This window comes from Sabethes cyaneus, chromosome 2 (assembly GCF_943734655.1).
Source record: "Sabethes cyaneus chromosome 2, idSabCyanKW18_F2, whole genome shotgun sequence".
Taxonomy (NCBI): Eukaryota; Metazoa; Arthropoda; class Insecta; order Diptera; family Culicidae; genus Sabethes; species Sabethes cyaneus.
The window spans coordinates 23,546,752-23,565,693 of record NC_071354.1 but is presented as its reverse complement, the minus strand read 5'-3'; the positions used below and the strand labels follow the sequence as shown (position 1 = coordinate 23,565,693).

Below are 18,942 nucleotides of genomic sequence, written 5' to 3'. Positions count from 1 at the left end.
ACTCAGCTAGCTATTGATAATAATTAACTCTACATTTGCGCTCCACCCCACTTTCTCGTATTCTGTTTCACTAAAGCACTATAGTAAAAAAACAGGAAATGAAGCCTGTTCATAAATTATGAATTTTTATACAGAGAAAAGTTGGCCAAAATGAAGAATGGAACAAGTCTAACTCAAAAAGGGGTACTCTTAGCACCAAATAAAACATATGGGTTGCAAATTTAAATTCCAATATGTCTTTTTTTCTTGGAATAGCTGTATATCAATACGAGAACCGAGAAACCTGATCAATATTAGCTCCGTGACTGCTGATATTTGAGCTTCTGATAATACTTTCAGATTTTCAAGTCGTTGTTTTAGCTTATCGCGGATAACGTTTATGATCACCACATAGCACCTCAGCAATGGGATTGATGGCAATATTCTTCGCATCGCACTCAAATTTGGGGAAATATACGAAATCACTTTTTGAAGACATGATCATATTGAAAGCTGTGCATCTAATCTTGCTCCCAGTAAAGCTCAGGAAAGGTATTTTCTTTAATGCTTGTGGGTATTCTTAATTACGGCTTTTGTACTTTTTTTTTTGGGTGGTGTTAACCCAAAGGGTCATTCACCAGCTTTTGTATTTGTTACAGTTCAGATATATCTTTTTAAATACGTAGAACAGTAGAAACTAAGTCCTGGTGATACTTTCCGTTTTCTGAATTTGACCTTCTGATTGCTTGTTCGGCAGATTGCGCAGTCAACTCTTAAGGACCAGAACAATTGCGGGGCAAGATTCTATTAACTCTAACAGTCTCTCCCAGTCGTGGTTCTAAACATCGACGACTGGTTTGTTAGACCAGTGTCATATCTCAAGGCCAACTGGGAGGCCAACGTACGAGAAGTAAAACTCGTAATTCTAGAATCGCAGACCAAAAATATTTTTTTGGCTAAACTGAAGTTTACCGCTATCTTCTCGTGCTAAGATCCGTTGAAGTTCGTCTTGAAAGTCTTCAGCACTACACTACTAATAAACAAAGCCAGTTTTTGTAAAATACTATGACAAATCTCAAAACAGCTTTATTCCTGACCAGAAAAATACAGGTTAATTTACAGAACAGTCGATATAGCCTTCTAGCAAAATAATTGATTTCTATACTCTGAAGCATCGACCCTACAATATGTCAAAAGATAATGCCCTAATAAGTACTTTCCTGCAATGAAAATAAAACGCGTAATGTAAATTAGTTCCTAATACTACAGCAACAATGATCACCAAAAGGAAACGGATTGTGGGCCGAAGCTCACAACAATGGGTCGCGATCCGTGCAAAACCGACAACCAGTTTACGCGCTGTGAACCTGTTGTTCTGCTTGGCAAAAAAAATCGGCACGGGTTGTGTCAGACAACTTTTTTCCCGACCCCATCGCCCGGCATTGTTCTTGCATTCTCTCCGCCTGCGAATCGGTCATGCTAAATCGATAACTTCAGAAAACTTCAGATTCTCACCCTCCCAGCCAGCGCCAGGCGGCGGCGATCTGCTGCGCGATATAAGCGAAAATTTTAGAACTTTAGTCTTCATTTAGCACCGATCATTCGAGCGCGACACATGGGAATTTTCGGTACCAGTGAAAGCTTTTTCCAGTTGTTAGTAAAAGACTCAATTTTTGCGTCTGTGTGGGCGACAGGTGTACATATTCAAAGAATCTGCACGATGGCGGAAGTGTGAGGATAACAAAAATCCTGTTTATGTGAAGTGAACTGTGCTAAACGGAAAATTATGGGCGATTTAAACATGATCGCGTGTGACTCCACTGGACCTACCAGTGTGCAGAATTTCTACAAGGATTCAGTTGTTCTAATCACTGGCGGAACCGGATTTATCGGAAAAGTTTTAATCGAAAAGTTGCTAAGGTGCTTCGAGGTGAAGAAAATCTATCTCTTACTTCGAGGGAAGAAGAACGTAAAAGCACAAGACCGCCTGAAGGAAATTCTTCGAGAACCGATCTTTCACGTTACTAGAAACAATAATCCTACGGCAGCTAGTTTCTTCTCGAAAGTGGTCGCAATCGACACAAATTTCGAGCAGGACGAAATAATCAGTGAAGATGATCGCGAAGTGCTGCTCGCTGAGGTTACGGTAGTGTTTAACGTGATGGCGTCGGTCAAATTTAATGAACACATCGAATCCGCGTTGGACACAAACGTAAATTGTTCGCAAAAGCTTTTCGATATGGTCGCCAAAATGTCCCAGGTCCGCTCGATCATTCACGTGTCCACGTTTTATTCAAATTGCGATCGATCACACATAGAAGAGCAAATATTCGACGATATTCCCTTCGGCGGGTATGACAACATCCTTCAAATATTTAGTCACCTCAAGGAACATGAAAAGGATCAACTTACACCGTTTATCTTGGGAAGGATGCCAAATAGTTACACTTTTAGTAAAAAGTGCGCCGAAGTGATGATTCAAAAGCGGTATTCCCACCTTCCGATCGCAATTTTCCGACCACCGGTCGTGATATCCGCTTACCAGGAACCGATTCCCGGTTGGGTGGATAACTTCAACGGAGTGGCCGGAATGTGTATTCCGCTGACGCAAGGTAAACTGTACTGTGCGCGAGGCGAACCAGGATTTCTTAGCCACTCGGTTCCGGTGGATTACTGCGTGGCAGCGATGCTAGCGGTCGGTGCGGAATCACGAAACCAGCGTTCTGCGGATCGGCCTACCACTCTCGGCGTGTACAATTATGCCACCGACGCGAACAACATTCGATGGGGAGAGTACGGCCGACGGGCAGCAACCGGATGTGAAACGCAGCTGGGAAGGTTTTTCGGGTAAGCAGTGTCACCGGAAACAATTATTCGTGTTCTGTTATGTCAGTTTTTCTTTGTTCCTACATGTTCACTCGATAACTTTGACAATTTTTCACAGTAAAATATAGTGTCATTTGTGTGCTAAAAGTTTTATTCAAGATACACTTTTCTAATGGTTTAATGAACTAGCATGAATTGCTAAGAATAATTTTGCAATGGTAATATTTTTTTACAATAATCTTTCATTATCATTTCCTTTTTACTCATTCCATGATGTTATTTTATTCGAAAAGTAGGTATATTGTAATTAACTGATCACTGAAATTTTAGGAAACCGTATTTTCATTTCTTTGTGTTTTATTATTTTGTTATGTTTCATGCTCTTTTGAGTTACTGTCAGATAAACCAGAGCTAACTTTGTCATTTCGAACGTCTTGCATGTCCACTGAATTCTATCCGATTAACCAACAATGCAAAGTGACATTTTTGAAATGATTATTTATATTTTGTAAATTTTAATTTCTAGACCAAACCCACAATCTCGCTGCATAACCCGCTTAACTCAATCTTTCAAAAATGCTGAAAGCATCTAGAACTGGTGTCAATAAATCTCGTCTAGAATGTTACCCAACGTGTTCTGAATTTGTTTCTACTATCTTGACTAATTTAATATAATGCGTTTGTCAATCTGACCAAGCGTGCCCAAAATAATGTATGCGTGATACGGCGGCCGAGTTTTCAATCCAGTATTGATGCTTGTGGAACAACATTTTTCACGTCAACTATTTCGACAAAATCTAAACATCATATGCTATCGAAGTAATAGGGCATTATAGTGTAATTATAGGGCCGAAGGGTCTAAGAATTTCATGGAATTTTTCATGCAAGCATAGTTTATAGATGTAGGGGAAGGGCAGTAAAGACGGACACTGCGGGAAAGACGGACACTTAACATATTTCATAAACAATAATTTTTTGAAGCAAACCAATGATGGGAAATGTTTCTATAGACTGAATAAACACTTTTGAATTAAACTGCCGATTTCTAGCAGCGCAGCTGTCAAATTTATAAGCAAAACAAAGAAAAAATGCCTAAATACGCTAACCGATGTAATTTTGTGTGTGAAGAAAATAGCTGGTAAATCGTTAAAAAGCAATACTTTCGTGCTATATCGACGACATTACGTTAGTTTGACCCTTCACTGAATGTCCACTGGAAATCTAGTGAATTTTTGAATATTCAGTAAAAAGTTATTAAAGTTTGAAAAAATGGTATCCAAGTCGGGAAAGACGGATACCCGAAGGTAGGGAAAGACGGACACAAAGATTCCGTATTCATTTTGCCTAACAACGATTTAAATTGCAAATACTTGCATATTATACATGTAAAAGTATCCAGAAGTCATTTAACAGTTGTAATAGGCCAACTTTTAGAAACGATTAATTCATCACCAATTAAAATATTGAAGATTATAAAAGGGAACCATTTTATTTCCTCGCTCAAAGGGGGAATTGGGTAGGGGGTTTTCCCAAGCCAATTCTTGCCTAAATACATGATGAAATATGTTAATCTTTCTTAATACTGATAATTCGTCGGCGCGTGACACCTTTTCGCGAGTGTCCGTCTTTCCCATATCAAGTGTCCGTCTTTCCCGCCCATGCGCAGAAACTCTGATTTATACATAATGTTTATAATATTAAAAAAAGTATAAATTTTGGAAGAAATTTTCTAGTACACGCTGTAACTTTATTAGACAGAGACTTAAAGTTTCAGTTTGTATGAAAATTGCAATCAATACAGTTATATTTGAGTAGATATTGACTCTTGACCTTAAGGTGTCCGTCTTTACCGCCCTTCCCCTAATATTGTAAACAAAGTTTTAAAAAATCGAGGACGCGGGTTCAAATCCCAACCCCGCAGAAATCACGAATGGCCCAAGCTGTTAAAGTGAATATAATCTAACAAAAAAAATCTTTTCCACTCCATACTGTGTGAAACGCAAGAAAACTAACTAAACCGATATAGTAGTGACAGCTAACTAAGTCAGGCCAGAATATAACGTTACCCTTATGTTTCGAAACTCCGTTCCTTCAAGCATTCTTCCAAGAATACTGTACCAGATGTACCAGTAATTGTGGGTGTACCAGTAATAGTGGAAATTCGAAACTGATTTTGGCGTATTTTAGAATAATTTCGAGAAAATTTTAATTTTCTATTGGCAAATGTACATTTGTTAACAGTTTTATCTAAGGTACACAGTTAAAATTTAGGATATTGGCGCAAAACTAAGTTTAAAATCCACTATTATAGGAACATTTTCCACTATTATAGGAACAGTTTCCACTATTAGAGGAACATTACCCCTACTGTAGGAGCACAGACTAATTTCAGGAAAAGCAATATTTTAGCTATATTAACCAACAGCATGGTATAATTTTGATATGTTTTTAAAGCCAACATTATGACGCAAAATATTGTCTTTAAAAACTATTCGCCGACATAATCCCACTATTATTGGAACATCTACCCTACACTCGTTGTCATTGTTGAGGAAGTGATGAAAGCCTCAGTCTTCAGTCCACAACCACACATTCCTTGCCAGATCTTGGCCTTCTTTGCGAATTGATCAGCAGACACGAACTTATTGCCTGGCACATCGCCACTCCCAGTTGCAATGTTAAATTTTTGACCGGGAAGTTGCTTGAAATCAATTTTCACGTAGTTTCGTCGTCCATCGAAATACATCCGTTGAATTTCGCCAAAACTTGCTCGTACAAACGCCTAGCACGCTTCTTGACTATCGAATTTTGCTTCAACCTTCAAGTACCCCTTCGGATGTTTACTGGCACTGTAAGCCCTATATAGCCTTCTCGAGCGAGGATATTTTGTTGTTAGGGGGATTTAAACTACTTTGTCCATTCAATTGAACTTTTGTACTATCGACCGAGTCGCACATTCTAGCCATATCCCGGATGAAGATGTCGACATTGGACTTAACGCATCTCAATATATTCCTCTTTAGCTCTCGGTTCCTAGTTTCGGTTTTCTTCAAACCTAGGTTCTCCTTATAAGCCTTCAGAACATTGCATAAAGGATGCCCCATATCAAATTGTATCACGGAAAAAACGCTGTAGAAAATTGCCTAATTGACCGATGCTTTTCAACATTTCAGACAATGAAATATAACCCATTAGTAAGCTTTTGGCATATTTATTTCATTCAACTTCAATACCAGAACCGTATGTTCGCACCTTACGCTTAACTCCACTCATAAGGTTCTGTACAACATCTAGCTGCAGTTTCTTCTGTACGGAAACACTCTTTTTCGTCATGTCTTTCTCAGATTTCAGCTCTTTGGGATGCTTCTGCAGTGCCTGCTTCATAATAACCCAGTATTTTTCAACGGACCTTAATTCCAGTGCGTTAGAGGGTTCATGTCCTTTGGTACAAAACTGACCCCGTAGGCTTCGTACCACTCTAGGACATCCTTTGAATAGTGTAACGAAGCTAGATCTCCGAAGCCAGAAGATCGTAGGGCCTTCGTGTTGCTTCTACAGAGGAAGCAGAGACACTCCTTGAGGTAGATCTGCCCGTTTCCAGTCCCGGTAGTCACGAACGGCGCACTCCGTTTACCATATGAGCAAATCGATTGCCAAAACATATATTTCTTAGCGAACTTAGAAAATTTCTGCTTACATACTTCTTCTGTAACATCAAACTTGTGCTGGGCGGTGAAGAACAGTAGCCCCGGAAACTACCGGAAGTCCGCCGTGACGTAAGTTTCATCATCCATGATGAGACAATGAGACTTCGTCTGGGTGTACAGTCTCCAGGCTCGTGATTTTTCACCATATTTTGCTTTTCGTCACGATTTGGAGCCTTCTGCACTTTGTACGAATGCAGTTCTTCCGGTCCTTGGCTATCTGAACGAAAGGCTTGAACAGATTCAACTTTTTGGCCACATCCCTGACCAAAACATGAGGATTTCGCTTATACTCCTTCAAGACACGCGTGTGATCGTGATGACTAATAGAACATCCATTCTGACCGCATTTCTCCCTCCGCTCGATGCTCAGAGTAACATTTAATCACTCGACTCATCGTTGAGTGCCACGATTCCGAGTTGTTTTCCGATTTCTCGATGGGGCAGTTGAGGATTTTCCAGGTGCTTATGCTAAATCAATTCGCGATGGTGACGCCATTTTTTCCAATTTTCGAAAAACTGACAACGATAAAAATACCAGCGTGAACAATACACTCTAAACTATTACCACACAAGTTTTCAAGAGAAAATACCCAATGGATAAATTTCTACAGCGTTTCTTCCCTGGTGCAATTTGATGTGGGACACCCTTTACTGCTGATTTTGGCATTTTTAGCACTTTACCAATCAACAGTGGGTGGTGTCTCCGTGTACCTGCCGGCAAGCTAGCAGCGGGCGTCTAGAGGACTTCCCGATGACAAACACCTCAGGGTCGGCACACTTAATATGAATTTCGCGGGGATCAGGAATTTCTTGATTGAAAGTCACTGGTTTTTAGCTTTTCACAAACTTTAATGGTATAATCTCTTCTCCCACTTCCTTATAACTAGCCAACCTTTTTATCCTACGGGGCCCTTTCCTGCAGCCGTACCTCTTCCGTTCCTTCTCCAAATTCCACTTGTTCTACTCCGTTTTTTCACCTTCCTTAATTTGCTGGTATCAAGGTTTCCTTGGCCAATTCAAAGCCACAGGAACTTGGGCGACACTAGGGTCCTTCTTTGCGTAACCACGGCGATAGCAGAGGCCGGTGGATGGTACCAACGACTATGATGACGACGTACAATAGTCGGAAGAACGAATAGCGTTCACAACGGCGGGAAATCCAAAACCACGGCGAATAACGCGGAAACCGAAAGTCCTTTGACTGTGAGACCATGATGGCGGTGGCTTGTCTCGGCCAATGGAGATGACGGTTTGTATAATCCGAAATTCGGGATTCTGATTGACAGACAACAGACAAAACCTCACCGTTAAATGATTGACTGGTTGACGATTCCGCAAAGCGGGAATCACCAGGACAAAGTTTGCCTGCTGTCCGTTATTTTACAGAAACTTCTCTTTTTTTCTTAGTCAAACTCACTGACTTTGTATATTCAAGCATAAGAAACTAGCTTTGTCTTTGGAAAGCTTTCAAATTTTCGTCTGGCTTATTCTGCTTTCTGTTAGAAAATGATCCTTTTTCTTAGGACATGCAGGTCATTTCCTCTTGATCAACGGTTATTAACCCCGTTGCAGTATATGAACATTTGCTCGCCAATCATGTGCTATTTCGCCTCTAGTCATCCGTGAGCCGCCCGCGATTTCGCCTTCTTTCCCCTAGCGGTTGGGTGTGGAAATTCAATGGTAGGTGGGCTGCGTGCTTTAGGGTATCGACACTAACTATTGACTATTGGTGTGTGGGACGATCAATTCAAACTACTCCTGATATTTTTGAAAAATTAATTAAACTTTGACAAAGTTTAAACAAACAATCCATTAGATCTTCGTGGGCCAGGTTACCGACGCTTACATCCGATGGCGAATGACCGGCAACATTTGCGGCATCATTTATGAAATATCATGAAAGGATTTTAAAGGAATCTTGCCAGATGGTCCCTTATAATTATACCTATATTATTTTATGACAAACGGCGTTATGCTAAACAGCATTTTTCCAAATAACTTCATTTTAAATATGTGCCCCACGTTCTGATTTTATTGTCACGGAGCGCTGATAGGGTCATGTGCATAGGGTCATAAGAAACCGAAAGTGAAATTTTGTAAATTATGCTTATCATCCATTATACCTATCGTCTTTTATGCGTATCACTCAATCCAATCTGCTGAAAGTATCCACAGTGAAACAGATTAAACACGCTAGGTCAGTACAAACAAATCGTGTCTGTGTGCATTGTCTGCATTATCAAATGATATCATATTGAGAATGACATTTGAACCATTTTTAATTTGCACGTCGTGCAAACCAGCGGGGTTCAAATTAAAAAGTGTTCAGATTTAAAACGATCAAACGAAAGAGGGTCCACGGTATTTTGTAAGAACCGGTTTCCTTGTATCGCTTGATGGTAAGTAAGATAAATCTTTCATTTATTTCAAGTGGCTTCAGCTTCTTTAAAATATCACCCGGTCGAAAATTATCACAAATTTCCTTTTTGCGTCCATGATTACCAGGACTTTTAATCGAATGAAAATTCAAAGCAACATAGTAGGCGTAGTCAATGGACAGCCTCTATATAGCCAGTAGCGTTTCTAGGATTAACAAGGGGGAGATATATGAAGGGGCGAGTATCCTAAGGGGGCATACCTATTTGATCGTTTAACAAAAGTAACCATTACTTCGTTCGAAATCGCGCGACCGCAGAACATGTGGCCTGTTCCCCTCCCCCCCCCCGCCTCTCCTTAAAACTGGCAGTTTATACACGGTTATTCGTCTTATATTAGAGTGTTTATTCAAAGCATTTGAAATTTCCAGAGAAAAAGTAAAAATTAGATTAAATTATTAGCAGACCTATGATGCTGTTTGCTCCAAAATGGATAATGCAATCTAATCTGTCAAAATATTGTGCTCAATAGTAAAGAATGCGAGTGTACTGGTGTATACTGACGTATCTTTGTTGTGTATGTGAAATCCACAAATTGGATCAATTATTATGGCTTGGCACAATCTCACCCCCGTGAAGCTGGAAAAGTACAAAGTTTCGAAAAATATTATTTTCGTAATCAAAACTTATCCAACACATAGTAACCTTTCAATGCATTGTAAATGATTAGTTTATATACCTTCAAAATAGCAAGTAGATGCGATTTCTTGTTTGGGTTGGTTTATGCAGGACATTTTTTACAAGCGTTATTTCCGAGTATTTTTGATTGCGAACTTTGAAACCCTGTTTAGGCTAAATAGTTTGCTAATATTATCTGTGTTCTATTCTAAGTTATGAATAAATATGTTATGTTCATGATCATTTTGAATTTAGGTCACCAGTTTCTATAGATATAATAAATTTTCACAAATAAACATTTTTGGTTTTTGGCACAATCTCACCCCCGTGGCACACTCTCACCCCCGTGGCACAATCTCACCCCGGATGGCGGTATCTAAATAATATAAAATGTTTTTGCTACACGGGACATCAATTAAGGTTTCATACCTCAATGAGGCATTTACAAATCATTCTTTGTAGCTTCATAGCTGATTCAATCATTCATTTGGTATAGTACAAAAATGTAGAAAAACTTATTAATAGCATATCGAGGTATCATATCTTATCGAGATATTCATAAGTTATTCTTTAAAAATGCGATAGCTAATGAATATCAAATTTAGATATAATAGCTGAATTTCATTTCATTTCATTTATTAATTATCCAGTAGCGTAAGATATAAATCTTTTGAAATTTGCTACCTCCGATTAAAATTTGGTAATCATTTGGCATGGATGAGGTATTGGCTCTGGCTCGGATGACATTTGAATACACTCCAATGTTTAACGTCAAAAAGGCTACTACTTACCCTATATTATCTTTGGTTTTCATCAATTAGGTAAAAAAACTAAGCTGATGTCCATTTTCGCAATAATCAAAAAGAAGCTTAGAGGGTTAAAATTTCCCACAAATTCAGTAAAACGCTTCAGAAATTCATTAATTTTATTTCCATTTTTTATTTTCTTTCTCTAAAATAGTCGTTTCGCCCTTGAAGTGACCACTTCACGCATCCGAAGACAGCTATTCATCTGGTGGTTCATCTTTCAAGCCATCGTAGCTGATCTACTGTTGATGATTGCCGGAAAGAAACAAAGGTAAGTTCATACACCAACTATGCATTTAACCGCCAATTTAAAAATATTCATTTTCATTTCCAGAAATCTTCGTATGGTGAAACGAGTGCTGGCCCTAGAGGAAGCAGCCTGCTTTTTCGCGCTGAACCAATGGACGGTGCAGAACGATAACATGCGTCGAGTTCTGGGTGAATTAACCGAGGAGGATCGTAAACTGCTGGAGTTCGACATCGACAAACTGGACTGGAAGGATTACTTCAGACATTTTGTACCCGGTATAAAAGCAGCACTTGCCCGGTGTGCTCTGCGGCGGGGGAAGGAATGTGGTTAGATTGAAAGCTGAGCATTTTTTTTGAACGCAGCCTATCATGCAAATATATTAAGTATTAAAGTATTGGTTGGGTTTTTAGGCAGGAAAGCTTTAATTTTGGCATGCTGAAACAAAGATACTAAATCTGAGAATAACCAACACTTTGCATGACGCCAGCTACCGAAACCATTTATTCCGTAATTTGAAGTTTTCTGTGAAATATACACTTTGTCTCTTCTCTACTGTAGATGAATAACTATTTTTGCTTAAATCTAAAAAGAAACTTAAAAAATTTCATTAAATTTTGAAACAAAAAACTCCACAGCAGATAAAACGAACTCGTGCATCGACCATTCGCATTTGCCGTTTGCTTCTCAAAACTTCTCGCTTTCCGAGGTTCCAGTGCATATTTTACCACTCCAGGAACGAAGTTCCTGTAATACACATCCCAATTGACTTCTGCCAAATCGAAAGGGAGCAGCCGTGACTCCAGTGCGGTAGCTCCGGCGCTCATCCGCTGAACATTCCCGTTCTCCATGTGCCACTCGTTGACACAGAAGAATCGCAACACCTCGCTCAGGTTGATCATCTTTTCGAAGATTTGTCCCATGCAAGCTTTTCTACCACGAACTTTTCGCACCAAATCCAACAGATAACCCTGAAGACGCATTATTTGTTTACACATAGCGTAGTGGATCGGATTACGGGTTATAGTGCCGGTGAAATAAGTTCTAAAATAAAATTTCAACTTTAATGGTGCTTGTTCATAAACTTCAAGGCAGCAAAATCATACGCAAGTATTCGTTTACCCCGCGGAAGTCCTTGGAAGAAACGTCCGACAATTTCTTCCCAAGTGAGATTGCAGCTGGAATCGGTGTAATTGTAAACTGGAATCTGTACTCCGCGCGTACGTTGCAGCAATACATCGACGGCGCATGTTAGTAGAGCATTTACACAGTAATCCACCGGTACAATAAACGGTCGCTTTCGAGAATCCACCAAAGCTGCACTGTACAATCCTTCCGATAGTGGAACGACCATACCGGAAGGTCCGTTAAAATTATCTATCCAACCTGGAACTGGCTCGCTGTATGTAGAACTCACTACGAAACAAGCGATTGGTAAAATTTGTAAACTAAAACCATTTGATTGATTTCACCTATTGGGGGTCGAAAAATTCCTATTGGCAGCGTTGAAAACCGATCTAAAATTAACACTTCCGCACATTTTTTACTAAACGTGTAAGTGTTCGGAAATTTTCCAATTAAATATCCAGACAGTAGCTTCTTTTCAGCATCGTTGAGCTTAGAAGCGATATTCATTACATTTTCGTAGCCACCGAATCCAATATCATCGTAAATTCGTTCCTCAATTCGGCTCTTATCACAGTTTGAATAGAATGTGGACACATGAATCACAGACTTCAACCGCTTCATTTGACTGACAAATTTGAGTAATCGATCGGTATATTCCACGTTCGTTCTCAGAGCACAGTCCAAGGGTTCATTAAAATTCACCGAAGCCAACAAATTAAACACAACTTCAACTTCTTCCAACAACTCATTGCTAATAGTTTCACCAACCAACGCTTCTTGATCCCGCAGACTAATTTCCACCGGAACAACCTTGCATTTCATTTCGTCAAATTTCAGCGGATCACTGCGTATCCTTTCGAACAGCTGTCCTTGCAGCAGTTTGCCCAACCTTTCTTCCGCATTCACGTTGCGCTTGGATCGAATCATGACGTACACCTTCCGTACCTCAAGAGTGCGGAAAATTTTCTCCAGCAAAACCTGACCCACAAATCCGCTGGCACCGGTAATCAGCACGGTGGAGTCCCGGTAAAACTCCAACACCCTGGATCGACCTCCGTCACTCATTGCTCGCATGTGGTTTGAAAAATTTGAATTCCGTGCTATCAATCGTACGTTCCGAAAGCAACTAACTGAGACACACGTCGAACCCGGCAAGCAACTAAGATATCAAGCCTAGCCCTTGGCAAACAAAATCCAAAGTGTTGCAACACTTGACGTTCAATTTAATCTAGGGTTACCCTGTGCTATAGCACACAATGCAACCCAATCGATTAGAATGTGTCGTTTTGGTCGCAGCGACGGACCCACCGTCCGTCGTTCAGCCAACAGTTTGCTTCGAGTCAACAGCTGTTCACCACGCTTCAAGCTCGAACTTCACATCGAACTGATTGAACGCTAGGCTGTAAATAATTTGGGATGTGATCTATACCAGCTAACGGTGGACTCACGTGAGGTCTGATAAGATAAAGCCTTCCGAGAACAGCCTAATATTGCAAACGGAAGCAAGCTTAGCTCCGGATGCGATTCTAAGCAGGGGAATCCCATGTCTTACGCGGGAATTGAAGATTTTTAAAATCAAACAAATTAAAACGGACTGGTGGATGAGTACCACTCGAGATCGACATAATGGTATTGTCGTGTTGGTGGCGTCGCTTTCAGAGAAAAAGTCCAGTCAAAACACATTAAAAATAACTGATGAGTAAAATATTTTATTAGCTTTTCGCTATCTATTTCTGTATGACGTTTCAATCACGTGCAGACACTTTCTCAATACTCTTGAGAATCAATTAAATAGTTAATCATGGAGAACCGTCGCTGGAAGCGTGACAGTAATCAAGAATCCAAGCATAACGGCTTCAATTCGATCTTTCGGAAGAGTGAGATAGCTCTTACTCGTTATGTCACTGTTAAATTTATTGAGCTTATCTAACTGACTGGAATTGTGTAGTCAGAGATAATCTGGCGCGTGTCGCGGGATAGCGAACTGCTCTAACTGTCGTGGTTAAGGCTATTCCTTTGGAAATTAACGCTTGAGTCATTTATTAGCTGGACATAAAAACGGATCTATCTCGGAACCATATTATTAAAATAAAAAAGTTGAATACTCAAAATTATCCGTCATCATATGTCATTTGTCATTTTAAAGGAAAAATAGCAGAAAAAATGTTCCGATTTGGTTTTGATGAAATATCGAACTTTTGTTCGAATAGGGTAACCAACGTATTTTGGACACTCTGTTGGCTAATCAGAACGGCTATTTTGTTCCAACCTGTGCATCCCGAGTCTCCTATCCACCATTCTTCTTCAATTTCTGTTTGTCAATTGCCTCATATGGTTTATTTCTAATTCCCGTCGTAGTAAGTAAAGCCATTCTAATTTTCATCATTTGTTAGATGAATTTCATGAATACCCCAAAATCTCATGTGCTGATTTGACTCAAGTACATTTACCTTCCGATCCGTGCATTTTGAATTCACTAAAAAGCGATTAGTAAAGCATATTATTGAAATTAGGCAACTGACTTTATTTCATAAATTCGTCGTACCGTTTTAAAATCCGTCCATCAAAATTTTTCATCGTCTGAACTAAAAATCCCAACAATGTTTACGAAGCTAACGCGCCTTATTTGTGTAGGACAGTATGGCAAATGTAATTCTGCAAAATTTCTGCAGGTCGGGCAAGTTTTCCTGGCTGTACGACAATGCCTTGCGTGAGTTATTTTCATTTATGAATGACGGAAATCAAAACGATTAGTCGACATTTTCTTCTTCGTCGCACGAAAAAACGTAGGAAATTTGGCTGGTAGGACTTCTTTAATGATAAAAAGCATTTAAACAGATCTCAGCTCACTTTGACTGATCGCGTATGATAGACAACAAACTAAAATATTAGGGAATAACTAGTTTTGAATTGTGTGTCATAAAAATGCTGACATTTTTAATAATTTGTGTTGGATTGGACGGGAATAGGCAATTACGACGAAGCAGCAACATACCTACCTCTCATTTGGGAGGAATTGAGAGCAGTTGGGTGGATTGATGTTCTATTCGAATAAATGCATCCCGTTGTCTCGATACCACTGTAGTACTTTTCCGGTTTTGCTTTGGCTGCTTGTCAAAACTCTACAGATCCATTGTGAACTTTAATGTGCGGAAGTACACGTTTCTCTAGCCACTCCAATTTGTACATTTTGGAATCCATAATCTTGTTTACAGCACAAAGAATTGCCCAAGTCTTACTTGTTAACCAACTACTGACGCCTAACTGTGATCAGCAGTCAGGTCGTTGAACGTGATCGGAATCTAGACGATACTGATGTTTGCCAATACGATGATGCACCGAACTGTTCATAACCGTTTATCGCGACGGTAGCGCAACGTAACACTGCCGAGATGATGTATTGTGCAAGACATATTCTAATGCTGGGATAACCGATATTCTGTATTCAACCCTCACATTATTCGTCACGAAAACCTGGGCTTTTTGTTCGCAGCTGCAAATATGTTGCCAGATCGTAAGCTAACTTGCGGAGTTACCCACTAAAAACATGTAAACTTGCTAGGGACACCATCTCGACAAGCGGCTTTATAGAATTTTTATCCGAGAAGCTGCCCATAATCCATCTTCACGTACGTTTCGTTGTCCATGACGATGCATCCTTCGTACTTCGTAAAAACCTCATTGTACAACTTTCGGACACGTTCTTTGGCCACATGGGCTAGCGAAAAGATCGAAGTCCTTCTGACGATGTTTTGGCTGTTCAGTGGCGGGATTTAATGGAATGGACGAAGAAACAAATGCCGGTGAGGTCGTTTCATAACTTCACTCGTTTATCTATTTGATTTTCCTGCATTCATATATTTTATTATTTCTAAATTTTATTCTTTTACTAAGTAATTAAAATGGTGCCAGGTAGACGGAATATTTCAATTTTCAGAGAGCGAAAAAAAGGCGCTATAACCTTGGCCTATTGCAGCCAGACTATGGTTAATGCCATAAGTTCATCCCCGAGGGTCCGGAGTATCACTTAACCTTTATTAGCAAAGATACTCCCAACGACTACAATTTGTAATCTGTAAATTAATCAATATCTTCAAGGGAAGCGTTTGGTACGGGAGGTCCACGCTTTCTTCCTTCCCCTTGATTTCAATGAGTTGAATGGAATTAAGTATCATTTTTAATTCCACTTAATTCTTTGGAATTCTCTCTGCGCAGTTGGCCTGGCCGTTGACAAGAAAAATGACCGATTTAAGCAATCGGCATTTTCCAGGATGCCTTCAAGTATTGGCTGCGTAAGTGTGAGATAAGATAAGATAAGATAAGATGAAAGTATGTATTTTTATATTATTGTTTATTGAAAGCATGTAGTTTTATATGGTTTGAACATGGTAGAAAGAGTTTGGTGTAAGGTAGATCAAATATTTTACATTTTCAGAGAAAAGCAATGCTTTTCACTTTTCCTTCGTAGAAACTTAGGATTTATATCATAAATTGATAAGGCTGATGGATGCATCAAACGTGGAAGTGATGTATGCCGTTGAAAAACAGTGTCAGTCGGTGAAGTTGGATCGTCCGTCGTTGAAATTATGGACTAGGCTTTAAGCTACATTTGAATTTCATAAATACACCGGGATTTGGAGATGCTATCAATAAAAGCGACAGTTTTAGTGCCATTGTTGAGTACATCGATGAACATTATAACCAAACAAATATCGTTAACAGCAGCTCAGCAAACACCAACTCGTATATTAATGTACGAAAATTATCGTTATTGACTTTTAATAAATTCAGGATCGTAAATATAGCCTAATCCAATGTACACTAGTTTATATTCTGTCGTATTTGACGATAGCAAGTGATTGGCCTACAACTTTCAGTACAGAATTGTATAGCATTATAAAACTAATCGCTTTGAGTCGGATCTTATCGCATACAAAGACTGATAAAGTTGAATTGTTAACGTATATTTTGTAGTATGTATACGGCCTCCAAATTAGTACGCATATGCTTGTTTTGTGCATCAGATACGATTTTTCAGGGTATATATAGGTACATATAACTCATTTGTTGCAATGATATGCATACGAAAATATTTACTGGGAGGATACACTGCTGTTTTTATGTTAATTAACTATCAACTTTATAACCAAATATGCAGCACAAAAGTATGCTGACAGTATTTGTCCGCCTTTTTTCAAAATTTGGTTTGCTATACAGTGGACCCCCGTTCGTTTGAACGATTCCTCATGCAAACTAACGGGGTTTGTTTTTAATTTGAACAACTAGCAACCCTAAATATGCTGAAACTTGTAAGAACTGGCCGCCCTGCTCTTTGTTATTGTTTTGGTGGTTTGATTTAGTCTCGTTTAGTTGGTAGTTGCAAACAGCGAATATGTAATTCTCCGATCGGATTTCTATCGTAATCGTTGGGAAACGAAATGTGAAACTGATTAAACTAGGATTAAACACGCTAAATCAGTACAAGCAAATCGTGTTTATGTGCATTGGCTGCGAAGGCAAATGATGCCATATTGAGAATGACATTTGAACCCTTTTTAATTTGCACATCGTGCAAACCAGCGGGGTTCAAATTAAAAAGTGTTCAGATTAAAAACGATCAAACGAACGGAGGTCCACGGTAGTTACTGTAGCAACGCAGTTGGTTTAAATGTTTTGTAAGCAAGCAAAATAAATCGTAGCAATCAAAGTCCGCTCTGTCAGCGATGCGAGTGCCATCTACCGGTAGCATAACCACATACTTCCAAAATGGCGGTTTAGGTTTTTACACATCCCGCGGAATCAAGATGAATGTCTGTTCTCTGTGGTGTTGTCTCGACACTATAAGGTAGCAGCCCCATCACGAGACTCGGTAGCGTGGCCCTAGTAGGCTATCTATCTAAATTCGACAAATTAAAAAGAATAAAGAAATTCCTACTCGCAACATTCGGCATGAACAAAGACGTGCCTGGAACTGCAGATCGCTAAATTTCGTTGTTGACGACATGGTGCTGCTCGATCAGTTAGAACCCCAAAAGTTTGGCATCGTGACCCTGCAGGAGATCTGCCGCAAAGGCGAGAACAATGTCGCGAATCGAGCGAGAAACCAACGTTGTCTACTCGCTCGCGAGTAAGCATGAGAATCATAGCATTCAACGTTTGCGTCGCACACGTGTGGAGACATTGTGCTACCTACACACTCGCGCACGCACATCCTCACATCGTCTTCTTGCATAGCTGCGCGAGTCAAAAAACTGCTAAGCAATCAGCATCATTTACATTACTTTTTCTTTTCTTTTTCATTCTCGCCTTCGATTCGACTCACGGGCGGGAGTGCAAATCCGGTTTCTGCAGCTCGGGCTGCAACGAAGAACGAGAGTGACGACCGTAGCTGTTACACAAACACACACCCGCAAAAACTTTTCACAATGCATGAATAAGTACGAGCGAGAGTCCGAAAGGGACGCTTATGCCGGTGCGTTCGTTAGAATGAGTACGCCTGTGTGAGATAATTAATTAGTCCACACGAGTTTGGGCTTCGCAACACTGGCGAGAAGGTGTGGAGGATCCCTGGCAGCAAAGCCCAATTTTACCAGAGCGGTGAAGCGACCAACGAGCTGAGAACGGGCTTCGTAATAATAGGCAACATCCAGGATCGCGTAAGAGACTGGAAAACGATCAACGAGAGGATGTGCATGTTGAGGATAAAAGGCCGTTTCTTCAACTACACCACTATGAATGTGCATTGTCCACACAAAGATAGACCTGACGACGAGAATAAGCGATAACGGCCAGCGATGCAACAACTTTGCAGCTTCCCGAAGCTTGATGATCAGAATCACTTTCTTTCCCCACAAAGCCACCTGACCAACGAACCTCGAACCAAATCGACCATATTCTCATCGTGGGCCGGTTTTTCTCAAACACCACCAACTTACGCTCCCTACAGTGTGCGGATATCAACTCGAACCATTTCATAGTAGCAGTAAATGTGTGCTCAAAACTATCAACGGTTTATGCTACGCGATAAAGTCGCCCTCCTCGGTTAAACATTCGGCAATTCGACAACCTGCGAGTTGCCGAAAACTACGCGCGTGTACTGGATGAAGCGCTGTCTTCCTCTGTCGAGCTAGATGCTTCGACCCTCGAAAATGGATAGAGTATCATACGCTCGACCGTCAACGAAGCCGCAACCGCGG

The 18,942-nt window shown here is 40.1% G+C and overlaps 3 protein-coding genes across 3 annotated transcripts in view; 2 read left to right on the top strand and 1 right to left on the bottom strand.

The window, feature by feature from the left end:
* Positions 1 to 18,942, top strand: part of LOC128734919 (eIF-2-alpha kinase GCN2) — a 181,904-nt gene that overhangs the window by 127,658 nt on the left and 35,304 nt on the right. The window lies entirely within an intron of this gene.
* On the top strand, positions 1,766 to 10,952 carry LOC128735185 (fatty acyl-CoA reductase wat-like). The gene is made up of 3 exons (XM_053829679.1): positions 1,766 to 2,826; positions 10,526 to 10,642; positions 10,706 to 10,952. The coding sequence occupies exons 1-3, from the start codon at positions 1,766 to 1,768 to the stop codon at positions 10,950 to 10,952; spliced, it is 1,425 nt and encodes a 474-aa protein (XP_053685654.1).
* On the bottom strand, positions 11,043 to 12,811 carry LOC128735184 (fatty acyl-CoA reductase wat-like). The gene is made up of 4 exons (XM_053829678.1): positions 12,091 to 12,811; positions 11,725 to 12,034; positions 11,271 to 11,662; positions 11,043 to 11,056 (listed from the first exon to the last, which is right to left on the bottom strand). Exons 1-4 carry the CDS (start codon positions 12,809 to 12,811, stop codon positions 11,043 to 11,045), a joined length of 1,437 nt encoding a protein of 478 aa, XP_053685653.1.